Source organism: Pholcus phalangioides, unplaced genomic scaffold (assembly GCF_987345545.1).
Source record: "Pholcus phalangioides strain wild (caught in Gottingen) unplaced genomic scaffold, Ppha-v1.0 ptg000007l_1, whole genome shotgun sequence".
Classification (NCBI taxonomy): Eukaryota; Metazoa; Arthropoda; class Arachnida; order Araneae; family Pholcidae; genus Pholcus; species Pholcus phalangioides.
This window is the reverse complement of record NW_028301600.1, coordinates 55,220,410-55,235,267: the sequence shown is the minus strand read 5'-3', so window position 1 is coordinate 55,235,267 and position 14,858 is coordinate 55,220,410. Positions and strand designations below refer to the sequence as shown.

General features: G+C 35.2%; 1 protein-coding gene across 2 annotated transcripts in view; it reads right to left on the bottom strand.

Annotated features, from left to right (window-relative positions):
• The window catches only part of Meltrin (disintegrin and metalloproteinase domain-containing protein meltrin), a 143,662-nt gene extending 129,018 nt beyond the window's left edge, over window positions 1-14,644 (bottom strand). The window contains exon 1 of one of the 2 annotated variants that reach the window (XM_089233569.1): window positions 14,496-14,644. In XM_089233569.1, the coding sequence (XP_089089695.1) occupies window positions 14,496-14,598 (103 nt within the window). In that variant the 5' untranslated portion in view covers window positions 14,599-14,644. The remainder of the gene's footprint in view (window positions 1-14,495) is intronic. The other variant, XM_089233570.1, reaches the window with a different exon arrangement.
• Window positions 14,645-14,858: the final 214 nt, after the last annotated feature.

Below are 14,858 nucleotides of genomic sequence, written 5' to 3'. Positions count from 1 at the left end.
AATGAATATTTTTATTTTCCCGAATAATTTGCGTAAATTGATTTAATTTACTCCTAAAAGTATGCCGCTCAATCTACTATTTTATTTTTGCATGAAATGAACCCAATAAAATACGAAGAGTTTTTTTCAAGTGAGAATACTGTCATCTCATCAAAGATAATTATACAGGGTGTCCTGTAAGTGCTAGCACGGCCTTTATCTCCTGAACCGTCCGTCGTGAAGATATGATTCCAGTTTGAAAAATGTTCAAAAGACGTCCAAAAATTACCCTGTACCAGTTATGAGAGTGAAAATACAGTGCGTAACGAAATAAAAAAATATAAATAAAAAATTCCACGTTTCAAAGTGAAATATTCACAGAGATATTCGAATTCGAAAAACTGAGTAAATTTGGGAAAGAACAGTGTTAAATGTGGGAAAACCGTTTTACCCCCATTCAATGCTGTTCTTTCCTAAATTTCCTCCGTTTTTCTAATTCGAATATCTCAGCGAATATTGCACTGAGGAACATGGAATTTTTTTTGTTGGCATTAGGAATCAGGAGAGACAGGATAATAACTGTCTAGCGGGAAGTTAGAGCACAGGGGAGCGTTTAAAAATTGATTTTTTATTTTATTACACACTGTATTTTAACTCTCAAAACTGGTACAAGATAATTTTTGAACGTCTATTGAGCATTTTTTAAATTGGAATACCTCTACGACGGACGGTTGATGAGATAAAGGCTGTGCACTTACAGGACACCCTGTATAAGATCATGTCGTACAAGAAAATTCACAGCGCTTGCTGTGTGCTCGGAGTGTTGCATAACTACGAGACATTTAATTTTCAATTAGTTATCTCACATCATCGTGTAATACGGGGTTGAAAAGAAGCTTCCACATTTTCTTATAAGAGACAGAATTTCTGGCAAAAAATAAATAAAACTCCACCTTCTGAGTCAGCTATAACAGATGATGAATATACCATGAATACCGCAAAAGAATATCGACATGTAACAAAACCAAGGCTAGTAGAATGAATGAGAAAATGAAAAAAATTACCTCGTTACAATGAAAAAAAAAAGAAAGTTGAACGTCATGGCGAAAAAATTATAATTGCACTGTAAACAGGAACTCTGCCTCGTGCATTGCTAAATGAACTTAGCATCTGGTTATTATACAAAACCACAGAATTCAGCATCAGATGGCGTGTCACAAAAAGTCTTTTATTAGTGGTGAGTAAAGGCACAAACAAGATCTGTGAATATATCAGCTGATGAAACTTATATTTTCCTTTAAAATTGGCTTTGTACCTGCTTTACTCTTAAGTACTTTTGATGCTTTTATAATTATGGGCAAATGTTCTGGGAGGTAGTGTGTGTGCGTGTGTGTGTTTGTAATCTCACATACCTACTACCTAACTACACCAGGCTACAATTGAGTGTAGGATCTAGATAAGATATTTTTTCTTTTCCCACACCTCTCAGTTCCCATAAAGTTAAGGTCTTCGTCAAATGACGCATGCCATGATGTTTCCTTCCCATGATGTAAAACCCATCCATATGGGACAAGACTTTTTGTGGGTTAATAAAGAGGTACATAATTGACAGGTTCCTAAAATGTATTGCACATAAAAACAATGTCATGCATGAAAATTGTTTGTGTTTGAAAATTCTCTCTTTCAATCAAAACAACTCATGTGATATATTACCAGTATATATAACAGCATTAAAACGGTTTACCCGTTTTAAATGTGTTTTTTAACTGGACTCTTTAATGTTTCCAGTTATCTCAAATCATAAGCTGCGTAAATGATTCGATAATTTTGTTTAGCAAGAGCTTCTTTCTTATATTGGAAGAAGGAACTCGTTTTTGGTAAAGTTTTTGATATAGTTATCGGTGAAATGCCAACTCTCAGCATACTAATGCTAATTCACATCAAAAATCAACCTTCATCAACTGTGTTTTCCGTTTTACTAAATTGCACGCCTATAAGAAATAGTAAATATGTGTTTCATAATGTTAGCTCATAATATCAGAAGTTTTAAATGACTAAATATTTTTTTGATGGAATGTTTTATGCAAAAAAATAATTTTGAAAGCAGATTTTTTTAAATACAACTAATAAAAAAATAACTTTATCTTTCTTTATAACTTTCCTGTACTAACTTTGAAAAGTGATGGAATTTTCATTCAAATCTATGTAAAGTCATTTTGGTATATTTAATGCCTAATTTCTGAAATAATGACATGTCAATGTCACAGAAACAATTAAACTTTCAACACTCAAATTTTTGTCGTACTAGTCGTTTTTGCACGGGAGGTCCAGTTCGTGTATAGCAGATTCCAAACGGCATTTTTTTGAGGAATAATTAAAAAAAATCAAAAATAAAGATAATATTGATGATAACAGCAAGATATAGCAGGTTTTTATAATGCTTCTAGATGATTTCGAATGATATAAATTATATCTTATAACTTTATTTAGTTGTTTCTTCCTTTTAATACTGACTTCGTTTCCAGAAAACTTTACAGATGCAAATTTGTGCCAGTTTTTTTCTAGCAGGCATTTCCGACGCGGCTGCAAATAGTGAAATCGATTTCAAAATACAAACAGAAGATCGTGGAAGAAAAATTTTTCTTTTTTCCTCCAAATAAAATAAATTGCTCCAGGAAGACCAATGTAAAGAGACTTGTCAAATGCTCCCCCTTTTGGTTAAATGAGCAATCACGAAAATCTCAGGCATGAAATCTTGAGAAGGGAACGCACAATGACCCTTCGCAGACAAACAATATTTAAAGTGCTCTAGAACAGTTGCAAACAGTTTTCGTATAAATACAAATATGTAGGAAGGCCGGGATTATATACTACACTATAAAAGGTTTATTAAAGTTCTTTTACAAAACTTGAAAAAAAAAAAAAACCACCAATAAGCCTATTGGTTACATTCGCTCGAATGTAACCGATACGCTCATTGGTTGCAATTTTTAAGTTTTATCAAAGACCCTCTACTAAACTTTTATAGTGTGAAGGCATAAGAGAGGAGGGGACAAAATATCTCTTATCAAATGCTCAACAATGGGTTTTTATTCCAAGTAGAATTTCCATTATTAGAAGGGTAAATATGAGCGGTCACCAGTTTTTACGTGAATGTGTCAAATCAGCCATCTGACAGAACCGACTACATTTCCTAAAAGCAGATGCAACGAAAAAATGCTTCAAATGCTATTCTATCAAGAAGTATATGCAACATATAAGAGTTTCAAGTATTAACGAATAGAGATCTCATTGATGGATGAAAGATTTGCTGCACACTTTCGTAACGAAATCATTTTACACTACGTCTCAGGAAAGTACAAACTGTAAGATGTTATAATATAAGTATATTATACATAGATGATAAATGAGCTATATAGTATAAACTATAGATGAAGATCTGGTTGCGACAAATCTCACCATACAGCTCATATTGCACTTTAACGAGGTTTACGAGGTACTAACGTTTAAACTTGCAGCCGTGTCGATGATATAGCCACTTCACCCATTTTTATTGGAAACTTTAATGATATGCAGTGATGTCTAAAGTAAATTAATGCCGTATACCCATTTATACGAATTTTTAAAAAACAATAGCTGTTTTAACTATATTTTTGGGCTGTGATTCGAGTTCGAAGACAGTAGGACTAGCACTTCTAGAGTGAAGTGGATAAAAGGAACAACAATCTCTATAATTTTCAATATTTTAGTTTCAATATTTTGCAAATGGATCAATATGTTGGATCTATAGTCCTCAGAGAGGTAACTAGACGTTTATGAGAATAGGCTATAGTGTGGTATTTTTTTTTTTTTCTAATCTGAACTCTTTCTTAAATGAAGGGGAAAGGGCAATGAAAATAAACATACGCAAAGCTGAAGGAAATGTAAGGTTTCATGTTCACAGGCTAAAAACAGACAAACTTTGCCTGTTAAGCTTGATGCCGCTGAACGTGGGAAGAATCTAAAAGCAAGCAGTAGAAATACGCCTTTGAAAAGAATAAATAAATACACCCGAAGAGAGTTCATAATTTCTGCTCACAGCTAAAAGCAAATTTTGTATTTTCGATATTTAAAAAAAATCCAATTCGAAAACGCATCTTATGAATCTTAGTTTTCTTGACTTATTTTCAAAAATACGCTGAAATATTTCTACAATATCAATCACAGTAAAAGAACTTCATCTTATTAGCCAACATGGCTTCCAAAAAACATTCGTCTTTCTAGTCATTTTCTTGGGATCCACGAACATGGTTTTGAGAAAAAATAAAAGCGAATACGAGCAACTTCTGGATGACACGACCCCATGTTTTAAAGCCTATGTACTTCTAAGAATATTTTTTTTCAATTCCAGAGAGCATTGCTATAGCTATGTGAAACATCGTACTATAACCTTCCATTTCTATGATTCACAGTAGGAATACAGGATGCATCATAGAAATAAAAAAACAAGAATATCCAATCTAAAAATGGGGTTACTTCGACAGTTTCTATCCAAACCCAAAATCATTTCCATAGAATTCGTAAGAGGTTGTATCGATGTTTCGGGGAAGTACCCTCTGATCGTGTCATACTTCCGTGCTTGAAAAAACAAAGGCATATGGGAAGACATGAAAGCACGAGAAATGGAAGTATGCGAGACTTTACGAGGTTGACCTTGAACTGATGGCGCTGGTTTGAGAAAAATAAAATAAAACCGGAAAAAATCGCCGCTCACGTCGAATTGCACTTTCGAGTGACCTTCTGCTTAGAGAAAATTGAACGAGAGACGAAGGTAAAAGAGTCAAGATGCTTTTGCTACATTATTCATGACTTCTCGGCTGCCCGAGGCAAGCTTTATGATGCGATTCAGGTCTCTCTTCAAAAATACGCTTCAAATCGAAGCAAAACCTTATTTGAATTGATCTATTTTTCAAGTTCATCAAAAATACTCTTTTTTTTTTTTTGTGAAACCTCATCTGTATTAATCGACTTCATCGGTGTCGTTAAGCGTGAGAGAAACGTTGGTAAAATATTTCATCCTTGAGAGAATTTTTCAGTTCTTTGGAGAATCATATCGTTCCGAGTATTGACCCTTTGATAATGATTACGTATTTGAAACACAGACCTGCCAAGCGAGAAGTTTCAGACGAACGAAATCGTAACACAGAGAAAAAACACGTTGTTATACCCGAAATCCATATAAATGAAACGTTTTCAAAAATTTTACGAATACTCATCAGAAGGCATGTCTCTCGTATGGAATTCAAGTAACATTTGCGACTTCATAAAATGGATAGGTTGCATTAAATATAGTCAAATGAATACGAATAGAGAAACAAGCAACGTATTGAGTGTGACCTTTTAAAGGAAAAAACAACGCTCTTGGCGATTCGTTGTGAACCTCAACTTATGATAGCCAAATTATGAGAAATATCTACTATCACGTGTTAGCAGATAAAAAGCTGAAAAAAAAAGGCCAGATAATTGACCTCAAATTGACGGTAATAATTATTTTATTAGACATTGCACGTTTTATATGAATACGGCATTTACCACCAGCTCAATACTTGAATAGATTCTATTTCAATACTGTGATATGTTGTAATAAATTCCCAATGTTTCATCATATCATACTTATCCATTCGCCCTTTAGCACATTCTATGAACTCTTTCAACTTAAATAGGGAACAGTTAAGAGATTTTCTGCTCTCTAAACTACTCTTTATATTCTGGTTTTTGCAGCCACATAATAAAATACAGTTTATAAGATTAAGGGTATGGAATATTTCATTGAGATAAACTACTCAATACAAAGAGGTGTGAACATTTAACATGTTTGATGACGACGGAAACAACGCTCTGAAACAGTCGGGTGATTGGTAACGATTATGCAGATAAATTCTCGCTTTTTTTTTTTACGATCCATCTTGAACCTCTAAAAATAGATTATATTATATGCTCTAATGCTAGTCTATAGGACAAGTGTTCCTATGGTAAGCATAAAATTCTAATAAGCGTCTAAAGGGTAAGTTGCATTCTAGGATAAACAGAACAAAAAGTATTCACGAGATAATAAAGTTACAATTGCATATGTAATTATACAGATAAAAAAGTATAAAGAGATTCAATTTGAAAATATGTTTCTGGAGTAGGATTTAAGAGTAACAATTCCCATCCGCAGGTAAACAATCACTTTAAAAAAAAAATGTATCACTCGAGTTGCACTGGTGGAACCCCGCCTGAAGATTATAAAAAAATTATTTTTCGAAAATCTTTCTTAACTTCTCTTTTTACGTGGGCCAGTCCTTCTTGGAAGAGGACGTGACGGACTTCTTTTGCTTCATCATAAGAGGGATTAAAAAAAACGATGAAAGAATAGAAGAAAGGAAAGAAGGTGAGGCATTTTTGTATCAGCCAGGCACGAGGGAGAAGGACGACGCTCCTGCTCCATTCCTTATTCTTTAGTAGTAGGTATATGTTGCAGTTTGGATGCACGCTTCAAAGCATTTGTGTCATTGCAATCCCTATAAATTATGTACAAACTAGCTGCATGCATGACATACTATTTTTTCGCAATTTTTTTAATTTACCAGGAAAGAAGACTAAAACTTTCTGTCGAAAGTGAGGTGTTTATCATTTCTGAATCCTCTCTATCTCTTCCCACCCCCATTTTAAGTGGCTTTCGCTAAATTCCAGACAGCATTGACGGTCGGTTGTTTGCCTGACAATGATCAATCACTTGAATTACTTCAGTAGTATTGCAAGTCAGGGCAGATACTGGAATATTCTTATAATAATACATTTCACAACGAGCACTCTCTATAGAAACGGAACCTCCGACCTCATTCGGTTATCAGAAACTCATAAAAAAGTTCGTTTTTTAGCAATCTTCACAGCGTTCTCGTATGAATATGAATATGAATGAGCGAATATATTTAAGTATTGAAGAAATAATTATTGAGATTTAGGAGTATCTCCTTGAAGTATAAACTATAAACCATTTTTGCTCAAAAATTGGTTGTGAGCAACTAATTTGTTATTAATTCAAGAAAAAAATTGCTGTCCACATCGTCAATAATCTTTATTTTCCGCTGTGATAAAAAATGATTTTTCAATAAATATTTTGCTGCAGCTGGAAACACATCAGCGATTACACCATACCCTGACAAACACTGTTGGAGCAAAAGAAATGGACGATAAAAAAATTAGATCTATTTACAAAATCTTTTGTTCTCTAAAAACTCGTGAGCGCCTCGAAGCATAGGTAGCTTCGTGTGATCAAGAGATCCTTCATTCCCATAAATAAATCTCCTTGGAAATAGCACTCTTCCCCTTTATAAAGCATGTTCCTCACAAATGCTTTTTCACGCGCGTTAATTCCATATGATGATAATCTCCGCATTCTTCTGAATGAACTTATTAAAACTGCTCAAAAATATTCGAGCGCACACACGAGATGCAGTCATCCCAAACTCTCCAATACTTTTAAGGAACGAAGGGTCTACCATGAAGTCACGGTGTTGCGATTTTTCATTGTGAAGCTGTTACACGTAGCTTAAAACTTAAAAATTACCATTCCATCGCTAATGCTTTGAGAGAGGAATACAGTAATAACCCGACTTACGTCAAACCGCATTCACGTCGTGTGTCTCGTCCTAAAAATGATTTTTTCTCAATTGGACGCATTTTGAACAAAGTCTCAAAACTTTTCACGTCAGGTGTTTAGAGAGAAACGGTTCTCAAGAAAAAAACAAAAAAAACGAATAAATAAGAAAGGGTACAAAAAAATCTGCAAATTTACCTACAGTCTCGTAAAGAGAGGGAGGGAGGCGGCATCACCACCGGAAAAATTTAATCCATAGTTTCTGAAACTTTTTATTCCCTCGCCCCCTGCTTCAGAAATTTTTTTCTCTCATCGCCCCCCAACTCAAGTGAACCCATAGGATCCTATGTTAAATCCGTAACTTCTATCGCTCACCAGGGGACGATATTGACCACTTTGGGAAACACTGGTTTACTCCACTTACATCATCAGTCTTGGAACGAATTACTGGCGTACCGGAAATCAGTGTGTAGTGATTTCTGTCAAATACAACCGATAGCAATTTTTATTTTTCATAACATTTAATTTACTGATTGATATGGTCCAAAATACGATCTAAGCTGCGCAATTAAGACATTTGGCATATCGTAGAAAACATTTTGCAGGCAAAAAGCGATAACCATATTATTGTGCGATCAACTTATATCTTTAACGTGTATTTATAAAACTGAGTTGCAATAGCATGTTTTCACCAACGCTGAAAGTTGTTTTGTGGCTTGGCCCTGGACAGATCATTCAAATCTCTTGGATTACTCTATCTTGGATATCTGCATTTACTCCCCTCATCTCAATTGTGTTTTTTTCCATCCATGTTTTGTCCCCCCCCCCGTTTTGTATGTTTACGTCAATGAATTATTATTTTTTGCGATTTTCCATGACCTTGCATAGCAGACTGCAGTTCAACTCTCAAATAAGACCAAAGAAAAAAAAAACACATTGAGCTTGTATAGGTTCGGAAAATTTAGTCTGTGGCAGAATAATAAAAAAATACCCCCAACTGAGAGAAAACTGGAAAAACAATACCCTCTATATACAAGAAGCAGAAGGGCGCCCAGCTCAATTACATTCAAACAAGATAGTCTGTCCTGATAAACTACTTTTCAGGGACTGAGCGACGGAGAGACAAGAGCAAAAGGGACAAATGAAAAGTGTAATTGTACTCGAGGACTAATTTCGACGGAGAAAGAACATTTTACTACTGCTGATGGGATGACAATGCACAGATGAGGATGCACAACGGAAATCCCAAACTGCCGTCTTCTTAATGAGTCTCGACCCCCACAGTCTTTTTTTTGTCTACTTCTACATCGTTATTTTGAAAGAACCTTTGCGATAAGAATCGCTCTCTAGATTTATTTAATTTTTATCTCATAGTAAGCGTCATTAATAAAATAAAATTAATCATAATTAATGCTTCTGAAGCATTAAGGTGTGTTCCATAAGAACTGAGAGTAAAACCATAAAAAATCAAGAACTTTTGCTTTCAGCAAAAAATAATTTATTATTTTTCAAAATATCTTTTCTCAGATGATATGCAATGGACCCATCTTTCAATAGAATTTTTAAAGCAAGTAAAGTAAAGACTTTTTCCTAGAAGCTGCTTCAGTAAACCTTACACAGCTGAAATTCCTACTAGTTCACGAGGATTTGATTTCTCGATAAGTGTCGTCTCAAATTTTTCAAAACTAAAACATACTTAAATGTTGATATTGAAATCAAGCCAGTAACCCCTTACAGTACGGATCTCGCACCAAGCGATTTCTGGCTATTTCGGAGGTTAAAAGAGAAGCTCCGAGGGAAAATTAGTAGTTATTTCAGCTATGTAGGGTTCACTGAAATAGATTTTAGAAAAAGCCGTCTATACTTGCTATAAAAATTGAATTCAACGATGGGACCGTATCTCAACAGGGGATGGCATTCAGGCATAAAGCCCTGTATAATTGAAGAAGAACGATGGGACAGGAGAAATCACTTCGTTATAACGAAATTTCATTTTAAAGGAATTTCATTATAAAGGAATTGCAGGTTTTTGCATTGTTCCTATATACGCTTATCTGAGGGATTAGAAAGTGTTCGTTAAAACGAGATTTCCGATATAACGGTATTCGACTGTATTGTAAATATACCGTATACGTATACTTTTCCCTTTAAAAAAAATCGGTAAATATTTCATCTGCTCAGATATAAATATTAAGCTTACTCTTCATGGATATTTTATTCCTCAATTTAGATACTTCCTTCAACCGACTTGCCAAACAAGCTTACTTCCCTGGTAGCAATGGTCTATAAAAATTATCTTTATTTCTTTCACAAGAATAAAGTAAGCTGCTTGCAATTATTGAATCGTCAGTATGAAAAGGGAACGAATCCGAAATCTCGATTTTCGGGAAATAAAAAAAACACTCCCCTACATTTTAAAATTTGATCCCTTACGAGAACAAATTATGCCCACTTAATACAGTTGAATCTCGTTTTAACGAATACCGTTACAGCGAAAATCTCGTTTTAACGAACTTTTCTAATCTCTCAGATAAGCGTACATAGGAACAATGCAAAAACCTGGAATTCCTTTATAATGAAATTTCGTTATAACGAAGTGATTTCTCCGGTCTCTTGGAGTTCGTTATAACGGGATTCGACTGTATTCGTCATATTAGTGCAACGTTTCTCAAAGTGTGCGTCACGGCTCCTAGAAGCGTCGCCAATCTTTGTCAGGGACGTCACGGCGAGCTGGAGATGATGATTTTTTGTGCATATTTATGTTTTGAAGTAGTTCTTTTACAAGTGGAAATATCTACTAAACCAGTCTTTCTCAACCACGGTACACGACCCTGTATTGGGTTCTGACATCAGTCAAACCGAGCCTGAGAGTGATTCGCAATTTCATTTATTTCCAATTAGCCGTATGGCATGATCGGGACTTCCACTCATAAACAAGAATTTAACTGGTCCGGGGGCTTCCAAGGTTGAGAACCACTGTACCAAACTATTCAGCGGAACCGCGAATGACAAAAGTTTGAAAACCACTGTATTAGTGGAGGGGGAAACGATTCCCCGTTTTTATTTGCATGATATCAGTATTCTGTTAGTTGATAGGCAGATGGCGCACCACACACAACAAACATTACACAGAAACAAACCTCCCGTCACAGAGGAATATGGACGAGGTGCATGTGTGGTTTAGTAGTTGTTAGTTGATTAACTAACCAGCTTGGATTTGTTGATTATCGGGTGATAGTTTTAATGTCTTCCTTCACGCTGGTGATTTAATTAATTACATTTTTATGCTGAATTCGAATAACTTATGCGTTTGAATGTTTTACATCAAGTAGATTTTTTTTTTTGACACATAATATAGATTTTTGTAACAGGGAGGGACAAGCGCCAGGTCACCATAGGGACTAGAAAATCGGTTTTGGCGTCTAAATTTTCTAAATGTGATTGCTAAATTGGAGTCTAAGAGCTTAATGAAAAAAAAATTGTTTCGTGAAGTTTCATCTTTTAACATGGGCGAAAAATAACAGAAAACATTGTTAAGGCCCGTTTTTAAATACCATGCTTGACTCTTAAGAAATCGGGCTGGTGTCTAAATACTTTTTTATAAAACTAACATTTGCGTAACTCTCTAGATCTGTGGTTATCAAACTGCTCCCCCCCCCCCCATAATGCTGAATATTCGGGGGGGGGGGTCACGTGGGAAAAGCAAGTGGAGTGGGAGCTGTTCTGAGTAGTTAAGGGGGTCAGAGAGCTTTGAAAAAAATTCGGATGTGAAGAAATAAAGCTTTTAAGTGAAATATGGCGGGTACAGTGTTACCGAAAATATAATTTTGAAAAGTAATTTCACTCTTCTTCAAAATTTTAAGGGGCATTCTCGTAAAAAGAAGAGGTATTTTTTTTAATCAGTGAGAATAACTCTACTAAAAAAAGTTACCGAAAATTTGAAGTATTTTCACTCCTCATCGAAATTTGGACGAGTAAAATTAGATTTTGATCGTTGATCATTTTGTCGCACCACGGTCATTTTCTGCACACGAGGGTTAATTAGACCGGGACCTACAATTTATTACCTATTCCGAACGGCAGGCTTGTTTTTTTATACTCGTCGAGAGGTTGGTGCGCTAACCCCTCGATGGGGGGACTCCCTGCGGTAGCAATTTATTCGATTTTGATGCGTATTAGCGAATCCTGGGTGGGTATAAGTGTGACTACTTTTGGAGTCCAACAGAAATGCCCATGGAACAACCCCAGCATAGGGGCCTACATGATGAGGTTTGGTACTATGATTTTTGAGACTTGTGAATAGCATGTAGGGGGCCTCCAGAACATCTTTTGTCCAGGGGTGCAGCATGGAACCTTCCCAACAGGGAAGCTCACCGCTCACCAAACTATAGCTTAGGGGTCCGGAGATATCGACCTTATTATTAAAATTTTCGTTCACTTGATATTTACTCAAAAATCAATTCATTATTTATTTAGAAAGTGTCTCGCTCCTGGATTAGACAGCGGCGGGGGGGAACAAGAAGAAAATATGGTCCAAAGGAGATGGGCAAAAAAGGATAAAAAACAATGCTCTAGACGATTAATATAGATATCATACTGGCTTATCAAAAATTTCATATGTTGAATTTCCAGCATAATTTTTGTTCCAAGTCCAACAATTTATTGCTGCTACACTGTACTACAACTCGGTTTGAATTGATTTCTCCCTTCTAACATAGAAACTCAATAATGAAACGCTTGACAGACACATTGCAAGTACAATATGTACTCTCTGCTTACTTAACAGTGCGATGTATAAACATGACTGAGCTTGATAGAGCATGAATAAACCTTCAGTCTTGACATTCACATAATCAATAAATATCAAAATAACTTAATCATAAACAAATAACGTATAAAACAGTAAATATTACCCTAAAGTTAATCTTATAAAAACCAACCAAAACACTTAATTTGGAAAATTTAAAGTGATTGTCACATAAAAAAGAACAATTGAAAATTTTTTTAAAAACATTTGACTTCAGGATGAAAAATTGCACTATTTACTTTTGTCATCAAAAAAATGTTTTTCAGCGGACCTGTTTATAACGTTCCCACTTGGACCATCGTTTTCCCTTAGCACGACTTATTTTCATGGTCCCAACTTTCACTAATACTTATCGAAATTTCCTGTTCACGTTTTCCCGCCTACAACATTTTCATGCTGTTTTTTTTAAAAAACGTTATAAGCGGGATCGGCTGTATTCACCGGTGTTATCCAGCTCACGTTCTAGCGGTTAGCGAGATAACACTACACAGATACATCAAACTTTCTTTTAAGAAATCGACGAGCAGTTTTGTGTTGATAATCATCCGGGCGGGACAAATCCCAGGCGCCAGGTCACCATGGCGACTAGAAAATCGGTATAGGCGCCTTAAGTTTTTTAAATGTAGTTGTGCTAAATTGAAGTCTTAAGGTGACAAAATTTTCTGATAACATTACGCTACATGATGTAGCCTACATCTTTTAACATGGGGGGGGGGGAAAGTAAAGGAAAACATTATTTAGGGCCGTTTTTCTTGTGAAAAATTAACTTGCTTGGCTCCTAAGAAATTGGGCTGGCGCCTAAATATTTTTTCGATTTGCCAAGCCCTGATAATCATGATTACGGAAATTTTTAGAGGATGAAAATAGATTTTTATTGATAACTAACATTTTTTTTTCTTTCTTTTTAGTTTGTGCAGAATAGAAAAAATGACATTGCATTCAGATTGCTTCCAAAACACAACATCGATATTTATTCGAATCATATCGGTCATTTTTGTAAAATCATTTCAGGAATAATTCATTTTACGATGGCGAAATTTGATAGATTTCATATTAAAAAAAAAGCAAACATTATCTCACACAAAGGTTTCACGTGGGTGATTTTTCAAATACAAATTAATAATTCACTCAATTCAAATTTTCGTTTTCGTATTCTAATCATGTTTCTGCATTTACTGTTTATTTACTAGTGTCTGTAATCTGTAATTTTCTATTTATCGTTTTGAATCTAATAATTCTAATTTGAAAAAAAAAATTCACCACGGAGAAATTCGTGTCACTATCAACGAAGATTAAATGTGCATAAATTGCCTCAAGAGTTTCTAACTACAATGAAAACCTCGCTACAACGATATCCGATATAACGATAAATCCCATTACAACGATAATTTTTCAAATGTTGCTTGGAATTGCCTATGGTCTAATGTTACTCCTCTCGATACAACGATATCCTTTGCGCTATAAATCGCTCTATAACGATATTTTTTAGGATATTTCGAAACCGCTACAGGATATTCTTTATATTTCACTCAAAATCACCAATATATTTTTAAATTTCTTACCAGTTTTTTTGTACGGTGTTTAAAGAACATCGGTAATTTTTCACTATCTACCTCCGAAAGTGTTAATGAAATTGATGCAAAGCTAATTTTTTCGTAGTACGCGGAAGTATTGTGCTGTAAACAACTATACAGTGTGAAACTAACTGAATTTTATTAATAAACTAAATCAATTATAACTGCTGTGGCGAATCAATACTTATAAATGCATTTGGTGAGTCAACTCGCAATGCCTATCACGAAGAGATGCCAACAACATAAATTTGGTGGCGACTGATGGTAATGCCACCTCCAGATATAACGATCACCCCTCTATAACGGTATTTTTTCTTGGTCCGCAGAGTATCGTTATATCGAGGTTGCACTGTAATGTTAAAATATCGCCATTAAACGATTTTCTACCGTGTGGTTAGCGAAGAGAAATCGACGCCCCTGTCAACAAGGAAAGCTTTTGATCATTTCGTAATAATTTCGGAAAACTTGGATCGATATAAATTGAAATGTATTAAATGTGAAATAATGTACATACCTGACGCCGTCTGGCCGAAGATCACTGATAAACAGGAGACGCACAAAAACAATAACAAAAGGAAAGCACGGTATAATCCAGAGTCCAGTGGACCAGCAGCCATTTCACACGACTGTCAAGCCTTGCACTGTTTTTTTCCAGAGGTAGACCAGCAGTTTTATTCGCATGACGTAATTTCCGGGTGATGGCGACGAAACGGCGATCAAATTGGCGTTTTTTAGAGAATTTGGCAAATTTAAGATTGTTTACTGTACAGTGATACCTCGGCTAACGAACACCTCAGCTTACGAATTTTTCTGCTGAAAGAAGATTTTTTTTTTTTTCGTGGTTTTTGTGCTTCGGCTAACGAATGCGAATCTGGAT